The sequence below is a fragment of the Gallus gallus genome, chromosome 9 (assembly GCF_016699485.2).
Source record: "Gallus gallus isolate bGalGal1 chromosome 9, bGalGal1.mat.broiler.GRCg7b, whole genome shotgun sequence".
NCBI lineage: Eukaryota > Metazoa > Chordata > Aves > Galliformes > Phasianidae > Gallus > Gallus gallus.
The window spans coordinates 22,571,940-22,586,637 of record NC_052540.1 but is presented as its reverse complement, the minus strand read 5'-3'; the positions used below and the strand labels follow the sequence as shown (position 1 = coordinate 22,586,637).

The following is a 14,698-nucleotide window of genomic DNA, read 5'->3' as shown; positions in this document are numbered from 1 at the left end:
TCTCTAACATGATCTGTTCCATGTTGCTTTGAGATCAGGAGGTATGTCCTGCAGATAATCCAAGTGAAAGCTTTTAAAAGCAGGAAATAGAAAATCACAGTATCTTATTTAATCCTTTAGCGTATCCTTAACTTGTGTTCTGACTGAGCACAAAATCCGCTGTTGTGGTTGCTCTGGAGGCTTGTGCAGCTTGACACTGTATGTGAGTGTGCTCCAGCCAAATGTGACCCCAGCATGGGCACTCACTCGGTGTGCACTGCGATGTGTGACTTCCACCACTCAGAAGGACTCTTCCAGACATGCAGCTATGGGAGTGTCACTGTACATGGAGGTGCTGTAGGCATTTGTATGGGTCACACTCACTTTTTATGATGTGGTGGAAGAATTACAGCATGAAATTAAGCATGTGAGCTGTGCTGTTAATGCTTTGACACTAGAGCTGCCAAAGGTGAGGCTGAGAAAGCTGTGGGAATGAGCCTTTAATAGAGGCAGACCTACCAAATTGTGCTCCACGTGTTGAAGGCAACTGGCATGCCCTAGGAGAGCAAAATGAGTGAAAGGTGTGACTGAGGCAGTGGAGCTCTGGCCCAGGGCCCAGGTTTGTTGCAGGCTACATAGCAACATCTGTAACCATCCCTTTGGTTGCTGCCTCTGTGTTGTGTATTTGTGCATGAAGGGTGCTAGGCAATCAGGAACAGCCACTTAAATAGGGGATGGTCATCTTGTGTCTCTAACTGCATGCACATTGTAAGCAGTTCAGATGTATTCCTCACATTAGGAACGTATTGGGTGATTTGCACTGGAGTTATGCTGGTCTAGTTCAGCACTCTGAATCCCAGTTAGTGGGAGGAAGTTGGCCAGATGGGATTTCTGGGTCTTAAATGTGTGTCAAACACCCACTGCCGCTTCATCCTTCAGCAGCATAGGAGGGTCTCATGGTGGTTGGTGTCACTTCCCACCTGTGAGTTCTCTCTGGGCTTTCCCAGAAGAAAACCTTAGCCACGGGGAAATCTTAGCCTGTAAAGTGTAGCCACAAGAGTTGCCCACCCACGTGCTGATGGCTCCTAAAGTGCTCATGTTTGGATGCGTGAATAAAAGGGGATATTTACAGCTACTCCACTTGAGGATGGTTGTTTGCAGTTGCATATGGCACACAATAGCCTTGTGCATCTCAAACTCATCACAGTAATACCCACTGCACTGTAATGGTCTGCACAAAATGGAGCGTGGTCTGGTTTTGCCAGATGTAATACATGTTTGTGCTGTTGCTTTCCAGGTGTGCCTTTACAATTGCTGAACTTTTGGTTGAAGAATGGCCACTATTGATGTGTAGATAGTAAGCCATCTACGTATTGCAGGTGGAAGTAGCTTTAATTTTGGAAGTGTTGAAATGTTCGTTGACCAACACTGGATTATAAAGGAGCATTTCTGTTCTCCTTAGTTTAAATTGGAGTCAGCCTAGGGAAGAAACAAAGCCCCGCCATCCATATCTGTATGTGGGATGCTTGTACTAATTCAGGAGACTTCCACAAGAGGGGGCACCACTTCAACTGTATATAGAAACCCAATGAGGGTGTCCCCATTGCATGTTTTCTGTCATTTTCTGTGTTAATTCATGTCTCTAAATCAGCTTCAAAATTGCATGGATGCTTTCTCCAGTTGAATGTCCCCGTTTGTCTCCCCAGTCTGTGACATGAATGGATACCTTTTTCTTTGTGGGTAAGCAAGTCAGGAAGTGTAGCTAGGCACAAAGGGCACGTTTCCAAGGAGTCCTGCTTGTGCTCATGAAAAGCTGTCTTTAGGTTCCAGTCACAAAATGCTATTTAGATCCTTGTTTTCTTTTCAGCATACTCAAAAGTGTTGCATGTTATTAATTCAGGGACAGCCTCCTGCAGATGTTCACTTTTTTGCCATTCAAGAGTAAGGGCTGTTGTCTAAGTTTTGAAGCATCATCAATTTGCTTTTCAACCTGGTACAGCTTTAGGTAATAGAGCTGCAGGAAAAAAGCCTCCATCTCGAAGGGTAACTTCGTGGGAGACTCTTGGCCTGAGTGCAACTGATACCACTTCTTCCTGTTTCTATTTTGTGCTAAAATCGTGTTGTTTTGTAATACAGACAGGAACTCTGAGCAAAACTTACGCTTAAGATGTACTAAAAATGCTACAGCGTTTTGCTGGATGTAGGCCAAAGTGCTGCGTCCCTTCCTTTGGGGCTGCGGCACTGAGATAGGAAGATATCTCTTTGGGAGCGATTAACTGTAATACATTTACCAGGAAAAGGGCCCAGGTTTTTTGAATCGCACGCTGTCTGTGTGAGCACATGAATCACCCCCCGTACAGATAACGTTATGTGATAGTCAGCAGAGTAACTGAAAGTATGATGATATTCATTTGTGCTTTACAGGATTCTTCTCCCCTGTGAAAAGCTGGTTTTACCAAACTTGCAGCCTCTCTTAAGGAAGAGAAGCAGAGAATGGTGTGTTTTTAAAGCTTCCAATTTTCAGTACGAGTTATTAAAGTAAGGCGAATTTGAGTCAAATATGTATGTATATATTTATTATTGCTATCTGAAAATATGCAAGTTGGGCCTAGATGCAAAATACGTCATTTACTGATAGTAATGAGTGTGAACTGCTGTGTTGGGTCCACAGCCCTGGCACCTCTGAGCCAAGTTGGGTCCCAGCTGCCGCTCTGGGCTGCGGGATGAAGCATTTGCTGCTGCCAGAAGGTCCTCCATCTGATGTAGAGCAATGTTTGTATCAACCTGGCCAACCTGTGGTCGTTGCTGAGCATTTCTAGCAGAGAAAGGCTTTAATTAATAGAGCGTTCCATGTCAGCGTGTTGGGACGTTGCGGTTTCTCTCCGTGTTGGTAAGCGCGGTGCAGCCAGTAGGTGTCACTGCGACAAAGGCTACTGGGTCACAGTGCTGAACCTGCGCTGCCCTCCTCTTCTTCATTCTTCTTCAGTAAAGGCTGACTTGCATTATTTCACCTTCACATAAACACATCGAGTACTCGTTTTGCTTCTAAAAAAAATAAAAACAGCCCATAATTACGATAACTGGTTCTGGAATTAAGGGGGTCGATAGAAATGTGCTCAAAGTCAAAATGCCATGTTTGTACAACTCGTAAGGGAGGAAAAGGCATCTGCATCTCACAGCCTGAGTCTGTTGGCAGAGGACGTGATAAAAAATGGACTATTGCACAGTTCCTGCACAAAGGAAGAGTCCACACATCTCAACAATGGAAAACTGATCAGAAATTCTTTTTCCTTCTGTTAATTTAAATATTTATGGTAATAATAATCCGCATCATTGACATTTCTTCTTCCTTGGTACTTGAATAACCTGACTTGCTGGCACGTGTCTGTGACAGAACAAGGGTAGCCTTGAGATTCAGTTTGAAGGCAGTTAGCAGATTTCATCAGGCACTGCTATGTGAAGGAGCTGTCTGTTTGGGTATTTTTTAAGCACTACAATGAAAATTAGTTGAGGTGAGTTTGCACTGATTTTCAAATAATAAATGTACATCTTTTGCTGTAAAGCATTAATAGATGGGCATCGATTCAGCTGTGTAAAAGCAGAAATCTCATGTTTCTGCTCACATAAAGGTATGCAAACTGTAGTGTATTTTTATGCAAATGCTAACGAGTTGGTAGTTTAAGAACAGTTCTGTCATCTTTTTTTTAATTATTTTCAACATTTGTGCATGCTGCTGCACAGCAAAGAAAGGGCTGTATAATCTTCTATGCTTTCTTGGACATTGGAGTGCAGAATGGCTGATCCGGTATGGCAGGTGCTGCGGTATGAGACAAGGAGCCGTGTCCTTCCCTTGGTCAGTCACTTGTTGCTTCACTTGGCTATGATTCATCCCGTATTTTGGCTTAGCTGTTAGAGCACACAATTAAGACTTTGTGATATTAACGAAAAAGCCCAGAACGGTGATTTCAGTGCTGCATACCAACTTCTCTACGTGTAGATAGTGGAAAATCAGTGTTGTAGAGCATTTTTGGTGTAAAATTCCATGTAGTGGTTGATTATATAGGGGAAATGGTAGAGAAGTTCTTGGAGGAGACTCGGGTACCTTCATTCTTCTCTCAATTTGTTGTGTACAGTGGAGTGGATTGGTTGTATTGTGCACATGCAGGATACACTGGGGATAGTATTGCTGAGCATCTTGCTCAGAAGACTTGTTTCTTAATGCCTTGAAATTCACACAGGCCACTTAAGCACAGTATTAGAAGTAATCTTAAAGTGAGGTAACTTCCAGCCAACGCACCTTTCTGTAAACTTGAATTTCAGTCTTGCGAATTGTGTGAGTAGCAGAGATCTCATCCCGATAGCGGTGGTTTTGTGACTACTGAGTTATACTATCAGAGAAAAGAAATCTCGCAGTGCTGTTTTGCACCATGACCTCGATTCACCTTTTCTGGAACCGGCTGCCTTACTTTCTGACAGGCTGTGCTGGGCACTACAGGAAGGTGTGTGCCCCATCACACCGCACAGCTGCTTCTCTTTCCAGCAGTGTCAGTGATCCCTTGCGTGACAGTGGAGAAAATGAAAATGTAAACGTGTTAGAAATTTCTTGGACAGATGACTGAATTAGATATATAGTTTAGGCAGGGAAGTAACTTCACTGCATTTACTTTTTTTGCTGGTTATAAAGTACCAGGAGGAAAAGACTTTAAAATACGTTGCTCCATACATTGGTTTTGCTCCCAGCCCTTTTTTTTTTGCCATTGCTTCCGAAACTTTTGATTTCCTATGGAAAGTACTTTTCCCATGAAAAGCAATTTGAAAAGTCATAGAATCATAGAATGGCCTGGGCTGCAAAGGAGCACAATGATCATTTAGCTTCAACCCCCTGCTGTGTGCAGGGTCACCAACCACCGGACCAGGCTGCCCAGAGCCACATCCAGTTGTTTCTCAGCAGTTCTTCCATACTGCATACCTTCAGGGGAGCGCTCTGTTGAGCTGCCTAAGCGAGGTCATGAACGGCCGGTTTGTGAGGTGGAGGCATCTGAGGACACGTGGAATACATTGAGTGGTGAGAGCTCAGGCTTGGCTTGCTGGGCTTCTGTAATAATTGGGTTATGTGGGAGCCCTTGTCTGGTTTGAAGCAGTGGGATATGCCACTCCTTAACTTGCTGGCATGGGGAGACGTTATGGAAGACAGTACATGGAATATAACAGCTTTCTTCTTTGCTGCTTTATCTGGCGGAAATACACTGAGCTGAAACTCAAAGAGCTTACAGCAGTGTCTATGCCTCCCCCTTTTGCTCTCGTACTTTAGAATGCAAAAGCAACTGAGTAAGCGAGGTGTCCTTGGGATGTGTGGCTTCCGAGGAGCTGGGAAGGTACAGCACAGCTTCTGTGGGCCCTGTGCTGCAGCATCCTTCATTCCCATCAGCGTGTGCTGACTTCATGTAAAACATCAGAAGTGGGAAATTGACGTAAGGCGGTATATTTTGTGAAGTTAAAAATGCCCATTGTGCAAGGGCTCGGATTGAGAGGGAGGCCTTGTTGTCACTGGGCTGAAAACAGCTTTGTAGCTGTGAACCTTTAAGTGAAGACATTCTGCTTCTTTCCTCAGTAGATAGGTGATGTGTGCCTGCCGACAGCTACGTTATCTGCAGGTCACAGCTGTCAATGGCTGCATTCACTTCACTGCACTCCACCATTCGAAAGAAATAATGAAAGCCCTCGCTTAAAATTTAAATGTGTATTTAAAAATGAGGTCATCCTTTCCTGCTGGTCAGAGTTGCTTGCTTTATGCATTTGGCTGGGATAGCCTCAGAAACAGCTTCGTGCTCTGCTGCCGTGCCGTGGTGTGTTTCCTTTAATTATACATTTGCATGGAGAAGGATTGCAGCCTGCTCCCCTCCTGTGCCATCCTCCCGCCCTCCGCAGTGGGAGTTGTGCGGATCGTGGCGTGTTGTTCAGCCGGCTGCGTTATTTATATCTCATGCATGAAATCAGCCGTTCCAAACAGATAATTTCTGCTCCTGTAATAGAAAAGAAGCAGCAAGCGTGCCTCCAGCTCTCTCACAGGGTGAGGGTGTGACGCATTGCCAGTCACTGTGCTTACTAAACTCTCGCTGTGCCCAGACAGCACAGGGCTGTGCCTGCCTGATGTTTCAGATACTCGGGGCCCAATTAGGGCCGAAAATCTGTTTCCAGCTCCCGTAGGTACGGATGCCTGCTTTCCTCAGCCCCTGTTGTGTCATTCTGTGAGCAGTCGGCTCCGGCTGCCCGCAGCTGAGTGCTGTAATTTCTTTGCAGCGCTGGCGCATTATAAATGCATCTGTGCAGCATTTTCCAAATGCACCTAATTCCTGATGTCACCCTGTGAGCTGACAGCTTCTTTCCAGATGCCCGTGTTCTTTGGGTACCTAATGCTGTGAAGTTGTTGAGCATGTGTGTGCAAAGGAAAGGGAGGCCTGGCTTTACTGAAGAGAACACCGCTGCAGCTAACACCATGACAGGCATTCCATCGCCATCCATTTGAGCGTCTTTTAGCGCTTTTTCCCCCGCTGTGGGTAGCCCTGTGTGGTCAGGTCAGTGATGCTAAGGAGCTGTCAGGCCGTGTGAGCGGAGGGCACGTCCTGCTGCCATGCAGCAAAGCAGCACGGGCTGCCTCAGCCTGCAGCACCCCCAGCAGCACCCGCACAGCTGGGCTGCCCCGTGCGCTCACACACGCACAGCCGCCTGCCGGAAGATGACAGCATGCTGCTGGCTTTTGGACAAAAGAAAGTTAGCTCCGCTCTTAACGCCTTCCATCTCCACGCTGCGCTGTGTAAATGGACGGGAACTCGCTCCGGTTCAGTACGTTGGCTTTTGCAGCGCGTCCCTTGAAGCAGTGGGTGGGCCGGACCCGGGTGCTGCAGCTCCGTGCTGGGGTGGTGCAGAGTTACGGTGGCGGTGCTCGGAGGGGGCTGGGAGGGATTGTAGCTCTGCTCTGGTGCGAATCATCCCTCAGTCACGAAGGAGTGCTCGTAGAGCAACCTAAACTAAGAAGTTCGGTAAGGTCGGGAGCGCCGGTGCCGTTGGTTTTGGTGCGGGCTGTTCGTTCCGAGGTGGTAACGGGGGGGACTGGCAGCGGCCGGCAGTTCTGTTCCGGAATCGTGCCGGGGCCGAGCCGTGCCGAGCCGCCCGGGGCGGGCCCCTTCCCGACACAGGCGGTGCCCGGCTCCGCCCCGCGCAGCTGCCCTCGGGAAGCGCTATTTAAATGTGCGGGCCGAGCGGGCGCGGGGCAGAGGAGCGGAGCGGAGCTGCGGGGCGCTGCCGGGACTGCCATGCGCCTGCCCGGGGTCCGCGCCGCTGCACGGCCCGCCGCCTGCACGGCCCACCGCCGGCCTCCTGCTGCTGCTTCTGTGCCTCCTGCTGCTGCTCCGAGCGGCCGCTCTGCGGCTGGGAGCGCTGCTGATAGCGGCCGGCCGTAGCAGCCTGCTTTTTGTTTTTTGTTTTTTTTTTTTTTTTTTTAATTTTGACTGTTGTTATTTTTTCCTCGCCCCCTGCAGCAGGCTGGCTGTGCACGCAGGAGCTGCGGTCGGTAGGTTGGCGGGGAGCAGCTCGGTGTGCGGCACGCTGGGGTCGGTCGGCGTCCCTTCCTTGATTTCGGGAGCTTTGCGTTGGCTTTCTTCAGCGAAGGGGGGGTGCGGCTCGTGGCAGCGCCTGGGGCTGAAATCTCACACCGGGAGATCTTTTTCTGTTGAAATGCGTTGTGCAAATATAGCGTTGTGCTCGGCGGTTGCTGAGGTTGTTCCTAAATAGCGTCGAACGAATGATGTAAAAACGCTGAAATAGAAACGGCAGCGAGTTCTGCTGTTCAGCGTGCCCACTGCTTTCTATTTTTGGAGCTGCTGGGGGATTCAGCTCTGTACAGCCAGGCGGTTCCGTAAGGGTGAAACGTGAACAGCAAAGTAATCAACTGAGCGCTAGCAGTACAGGAGCGGCACGAGAGAGAGAGCTGGAGAGCTGCCCGAGGCTCTTACCTCACACGGCAGGGGCTGCTGAGCGGGGCAGGGCTCGGGGATACGGGAAGGCTGAGGGTGCTGCCCGTGGCTTAGGAAGCCCATTGCCTGCTGTAGCTGCGGAGGAGTAAGAGAGGTCCCAGTTATTTGCAAGCTTGTTTTTCCTGGCAGACAAATGCACCGGTGGCTTTAAACTTAAAAATAGGAGAGTAGTCCAACCGCGTTCTTTTTCCTGGCGGTCTTGGCAGTGCTGTTTCCCAGGGTAATGTGAAAGTCTCTTAGATGGCCGTTCCAAACTAAGGAAGGCTTGGTGAGAGACTTTCCAGAGTGGATCCTTGGTAGTAAAAAATGATGGCCAGATCTTATCTGTTTTCTGAGATGTTGGTTTGAAATGAGAAGTGACTTTGCTTGGAATGCGTTTGCCGTGAAGTAATCCCTAATGGGTTCCAAGCTCTGAGGTGACGGGCATGGAGATGGAAGAGGGTTTAATTAAATGTAACCAAATATTGCTAGATTGCTGATTAAAAGGCACGCAGCTTACTTTCTGGTGACTTAAGAGACATACCACTTGTCTGTACGTTAGGAAAAAGATTAGTTTTCATCTTAGGGCTAATTGAATTTGTCTCTGTTGGTGAGTAAGCAGCACCCTTGGTTTCTGTCCCTGCCCAGCCTGAGCTCTGCTTGGCGGGGCGGGAGGAGAGCGGTGTGTCACCGCGGGGTGACCGGGTGCAGTGTGCTGTGAGTCAGGCGCCGGGCGTGTGTGCGGGGGGAGCGGCCGGGCCTGGGCAGTTCTCAGGTGTGAGCGAGGGAGATGTGGAACTGCGCAATGCAGAGCTCCCTTTTGTGCAATACGATGAGCTGAAGTGCTGTTTATTATTAAGCATCGTCTCAGGAAGGAAAGAATCAGACCATCCCCCTTTCCTGCCCCCCCCCTCTGGGGACTGTGTGTGCGTGCCTGAGTGTCTCTGAGATTTCATGTGAGAAGACGATGAGTGTGTGTTTGGGATTAATTAGCCTGAGTTTAGCTGGTTTCATGCTTTACGTGCCTAGGGGCTACCCGCAGTCACAGAGAGGGGAGGAGTTTGCTGTTGCTGGCTTGAAATCCTCTCCAGGGGTGATCTTGTTCGTGTCAACCATGAGCAATTAGAGAGATTAACTGTCTTGTTTTCCTTTCTGCCCTAGATTGATCCTGGTGAGTCTCTGGGACATTTGAAAGTGATTTGGAGAGCAAAGTCAGTGATGGACACCGAAGCAAAGCCAGCGTGTGTTGCGCCGCAGGCTCGCTGCCCAGGAATGAAGTGCCCTCCTTCAGAGGACTTTCCTCCTCAGATAAGACTGTCTGAAAAGATTCCACCAGTGAAGCCTTGCTTCAAGAAGAAGCAGCAAGTGCAGAAGAGACTGGACACACAAACTCTCCGGGCTTTGCGGCCAATCTTTACCAGTTTGCTGGGATCTGGGACCTTGGATAGAGTTTTTGTGCCTCGAGGACAAGGAGGGGGTCATAGTGATTTGTGTGAACCTGCTGTGAAAAAGACTCTGGAACTCAGTACTTCTTGTACCCAGCCAGAAAGTAATGTGACTGTGCTGGTGCCGACAGCTCCAGACGTGCAGAGTCAATTGCTGGGAGCTCATCCTGCACCTGGGCATCCTGAGCAGGAGGTGCAGACAGGAGAGCAAAGCTTCTCATCGGAAACTGCTCCTGGAGCTGCTGCTGACACTAGTAATGAATCGTTTCAGGATCGCCCTTTGCACCCACCTTCTAGTGATGGTGCTGCTTGTCCTTTGTTTCCAAGCAAGCTTCTGAAAAGCTACGCAACTGGCTTATTCCAAGAGAATAGCTGTCCGATGCAATACACTCTAAACTCAAGCAATAAATTTAGTGCTGGAATATTCCAGGATAAAAGTGAGGAAGCTTCACTTGATCTGGTATTCGAGCTCTTGAACCAGCTCCAATATCACACCCATCAGGAAGATGGAATAGAAATCTGTGTTGATTTTCTCCAAGGCGCTTGTGTTTATGGCAGTGATTGTCCAAAACATCACACGGTGTTGCCCTATCATTGGCAGGTGAGAAGGACAGCAACCCAGAGTTGGCAGAGTGTGAGCAATGATTCCCAGGAGCATCTGGAAAGACTCTACTGCAACCCTGACAATGATAGGATCAAAGTGAAGTATCGGTAGGTGATGGATTAGGTTACTTATTTGCAAATTTGAGGGTGCTTCACCAAGCAGTGGTGCAGAAATATGAGAGAATGTGCATTCTTTTTTCTGGTATTTTGTGTACAAGTGTTTTCCAAACCCTGCCATGATGTTGCCTTGATGTTTAAGAAGTTTGCCACAGGCAGAAAATGATTTCATGCCTGTTAAAACTAGAAAGTGCTTCTGAAGCAGAAGAAATAAGAAAACTTCATTTTGGCGGAGGCTCTTGTGCAACACTGTACTTGTTCTTTACATTCCTAATTAGTCTCTTCTCTATATTGGAAAAAGTGGCAGTGTGAATGAGCCTTTGCAGTGATTGAAACAGGAATGGTACAGCAGTGCTTTCTGTCGCAGTGACTCCAGGCTGACTGTTTGCACTCTGAACACAGTCTTCATAATGACATGCTAAGTAACTGAAGTTACATTGGTACTGCGTTAAGTTTCTGTGGCAAGGGGTCGGAACTTGATGATCCCTGGGGTCCCTTCCAACCCAATCCATTCTATGATTCTTTGTCAATCTTCCATGTGGTTGATAATGTAGAGTGTGGTATCAGCTGATTCAGTAAGGAGCACATTCAGAAATGCTGATCCATTTAAGTGTTGTCATCCAAGAATGTTGAACTGTATTAGAAGTTCTTGTTTCCTCTGCACATAGTACTGTTTTCTAATCTCAGAAAGGGAGTAAGTAACCAGGGAAACATAAAAGATGTTTGCTATCGATTTAGACTTGATCCTGCACCCTGAGATCAAAACCAAAACTACTTAATCTTTTATAACACAGGTTTCCTTTTGAATAGTAGTAGGGAGTGCTGACATTTACAAGTTCATCAGGTCTGTGTAGTCTATGTTATGTGAGTTCAGGGTATAGGCTTGGGTTCTGAATACTTTCTTTTTCAAGGGGAAATAACAACAGCACACGGTCCTCACCCCTTGCCTGCCCCTGCTGTACTCTGTAAGCCCGGTGCAGCTCATTCCAGCAGCAGCTGAGGTTCAAAGTGGTGCTTCCAGAGCTCTGCAGCAGAAACGTCAGATTTGTCTTTGCCATCCAAGTTCTTGTGGATTTGTTGTCATTGCCTCTTCCTTGCACTACCAGAAGAACATCCCTTCTTCCTCAGTGTTTTAGGGCAGGATTATTTGATTTGCATTTACTATGTAGAGATTTCCAGTTGGTGTCAGAGACCCAATATGTTGCACCAAGTGTCTGTGAGCCTTTACACGTACCGAACTGGACGCTGGGTTAGGTACCACAACTCAGGCTCTGTCAACTTACAAATTCATCCTTTTTGTCCTGGAAAAATCTGCCAATCTGATTAAGCATAGAATAAGACCTTGTAACTGTCCAGCAGATAAAATTCGCCATACTTTACAACATATGCTTCCATTTCAATTATTTTTAAAGATTTCTGAAAATAGACAGCATCAAACAAAGGGCTGAGACAAGCTCCCACAAGCAGTTTGAATTTGAGTTTTGCACAAATAAGCAGAACTGGGGTTTTTTTGTTAGCCTTTTTTTTAGCATGCATCACAGAATCCATTGCTATACCCATGATCTACCTGTTCTCAGTGAAGGAGTCCTGAATGATTAATCTTTGAAGGAACAATGCTTCATAATTGCTTAGTCATGGTATCGCAGCCCGTGAAGCTGGCTGAGCCACGCTGTCCTCCTTTACTTCTTTTGCAGGTTTCCAGGCTGGTGAGTAGTTTGGCCTCTCGGTACACTGAGTTTCTGTCTAAACTGGTCAGGAAGAAACTCCCGGGGTTGTTGCCAGACACATTACGTTCTGTTACCACGGATGAAGTCAGAGAAACAGCACGATCTCGGGCACCGCAGGCGTGCTGGATCAGGGCACAGCTGCTGGGCTGCAGTCAGCCCGGGGTGTGCTGTGAGGCAGGGGCAGCTCCTTCCCACGCTGCGCTGCAGCACACCAAGCTGAAGTGGCTCCCGCTCTTTTTCCTGCTCTTAGGAGACAGTGTGAAGATCCTTGCTTAAGTCAGTGCTGTAACATCGTGTCCAGGTGAGACACGGGAACATTGTTGCAAAGTTAGAATATCCTGTCATGGAATGATAAGCAGACAAGTTCTGTAACTCTTGCATATTCCACCCCTTCAGAAAGCTTCATGGTTCTCGATAAGCATCAGTGAGAACCGGGAAGTGACACTTTTTTTTTTTTTTAAGACCAGAGCTGCTTACTTCAGTCACTGAAGCACATATGCCTTAAGACTTAGCGTGGTTTCAAACTAGGTTTTGAGCTGAGGGGAAGTGCTTTCCTGTGCCTTGTGGCAAGAAGTGCTTCTTGTGCAAGAAGCAACACAAGTCAGCTCTTGCCAGAAGACCCTGCTCACCCCTCAGGCACAGAGGGTCAGGTGCTGTATGGCTCCTGGTGTTGCTGGCCGGTGGTCAGTGCAACCTGGCTTTGCTTTGTTCGTGGCGATGTTGTGTCTCCTGGCAACAAGATGCAGATCGAGCCTGTTGAACCTTGCTGGGAGGCTTGCAAACATGCTGGGACAGCTCATCGTTCACATGGTTACCACATTATTTGGCTAAAGCTATTAATCTCCTGTGGTCAGACTAGCTTTACAGGCCTATCTGTACAGATTGCATGCGACGAGAAAATGTCTGTTCAGCAGTTTGCATGTCCAAGAAAGGCCGTGCAGAAGCCAGCCTGCTAATAGCCAGTGGGTGACAGTTGTTTTAAATAGGGTTTGTATGGCACAGTAAGTAGTTATTGCTGTCTGCATGCCTAATATCATCACAGTGTGCTGCTCTGATAAAGTTTGGCTGAAAGTGTTGCGGCAATAAGCTCCAAACTCAAATATGAGGTTCTCTATAGAGCTATTTGTATTTTTTTTCTTCGTGTCCAGTGTATTGAGAGGAATAACATAAACATTCAGATATTGCCTTTCACCTAAGGGGGACATGATCCTAAAGCAGGAAAATGGGAAACCTTGCTCAGTTGCTTCTTTATTACTCACCTGCCTTGGATATTCACATACTGCATTTGACCTCAGACTGAATGTATAGCTTTATCATAAACTGCTTGTAGTTTTGCTCTCTTAAGTCTCACCAAGTATTCATAGCCAAACAACGAGCTATATAAACAGATAGGGGTATGAACTTCAGCAGGTTAAAATGCTTCCAAGCACTCTGTTTTCCTCATGCGTGTGAGGAGTGGCCCTGGAGAAGTTCCAGCCCGCAGCCAAGTATGTGAGAGAACAATGCCAAGTGCTGCTTTCCAGCATGAGAGTACCCCAGCTGTGATATTTTGAGATGCTCTTTAGGAAGGGGAAATGATTGGCTGCAGAACTTAGCAGGTCTTCCCTATGCACATACACCTAATTGTGCATGTGCTGCTTTGCAAAATAAGCAGCCTCATCACCGATTACAGGAGGATTTGTGTAAAACAACTGTGTGGTTCCTGACCCATCAGATCCCTCTCTTTGGCTGAGAATTCCTCCCCCCTCTTGGCAGAGGAGTCGTCGCTGTGTGCCGTGGGAATCGTGGCCTCTGTTCAAACACATGCACCTGGCATGTCCCAGCTCATATGAAACAGCAGCTTTTCGGTCTGTCTGTCTGAAATCTGATGCTAATGTGTTGTCCTTTTGCCCCCACCTATGTCTGCCTTTGCTCTAAACAAACCATAAGCCCCACTGTCCGATTGCAGTCAGACTTCCTCATGGGATTAGAACTCTCCAGTGTCATTATGTTGGTGTGAGTTTTATGAAATCGGCCCTGAGAGCTGGAAGACAAAGGTGTGTGCGTGGCTCCAGCCAGGGAGAGGCAGATGGAACTCAGTGGTGTATGTTCTGCCTGTAGGCAGCTGGCTAATAATGGTTCTTGCACACAGTATAAGGAGTAGGTGTTCCCCCGCAGGGTTGTCAGCGAGTGCATGGAGGGACCTGGGAGAGAAAGGTAAGGGCAGAAAGAAACGTGCAGGAAGTTGGTTTTGCTCTGCTCTTGTATGCAGTGTGCTCCTCTGATGCTGTTAGAATGTTCTTACCTGATTTTAAGGTGATACGGAGCACAGTGTAAGCACGGCAGTTGTCTGTGGACTTCTGCACACAGTCTGACCTATCGAATAGCTAAATTTAGGAAGTTCTCTTTCTGATCTCCCAGCTGCCACAGTGTGAGATAACTCATGTGTTGTTGATAGGACCGGAGATGAGAAAACATCTGAAAGTCCCTGTGCCGCATGACTTTGCGTGGTGGTTCTTTAATGTACGCTGCTGAGTGGTTTTGAACTCCTAATTTTCTGCTAGAAGGAATGCAAGATAAGGACTCTGAATAAAAGCATGTGAAGTGATGTTAGAAGTGTTAGCTTTGTGCCTTATCCCAGTACATTTCAATGAATTGATTTTTGCCCCGCTTCATAGCACCATTTGCATATGAAATAAGACTAATTGGCTTCTAGCTATATGAACTAGGGAAGTTCCAAGTGTCACGTTGAGCCGTCATAGGCATCGGCAGTCATTTATATCCCTTTTCTTGTTTCATGTCAATAAACAGATTGCAGTTTTGGAAACAGCCATTA

General features: G+C 47.4%; 1 protein-coding gene across 5 annotated transcripts in view; it reads left to right on the top strand.

Moving 5' to 3' along the window:
- The window catches only part of TIPARP (TCDD inducible poly(ADP-ribose) polymerase), a 32,952-nt gene that overhangs the window by 4,585 nt on the left and 13,669 nt on the right, over positions 1-14,698 (top strand). The window contains exons 1-2 of one of the 5 annotated variants that reach the window (XM_040705946.2): positions 2,348-6,822; positions 9,153-10,147. In XM_040705946.2, the coding sequence (XP_040561880.1) occupies positions 6,724-6,822; positions 9,153-10,147 (1,094 nt within the window). In that variant the 5' untranslated portion in view covers positions 2,348-6,723. Of the gene's footprint in view, positions 1-2,347; positions 7,020-7,246; positions 7,550-8,015; positions 8,098-9,152; positions 10,148-14,698 lie in introns of those variants that run through there. The other 4 variants (XM_015291813.4, XM_422828.8, XM_046898593.1 and 1 more) reach the window with 4 other exon arrangements.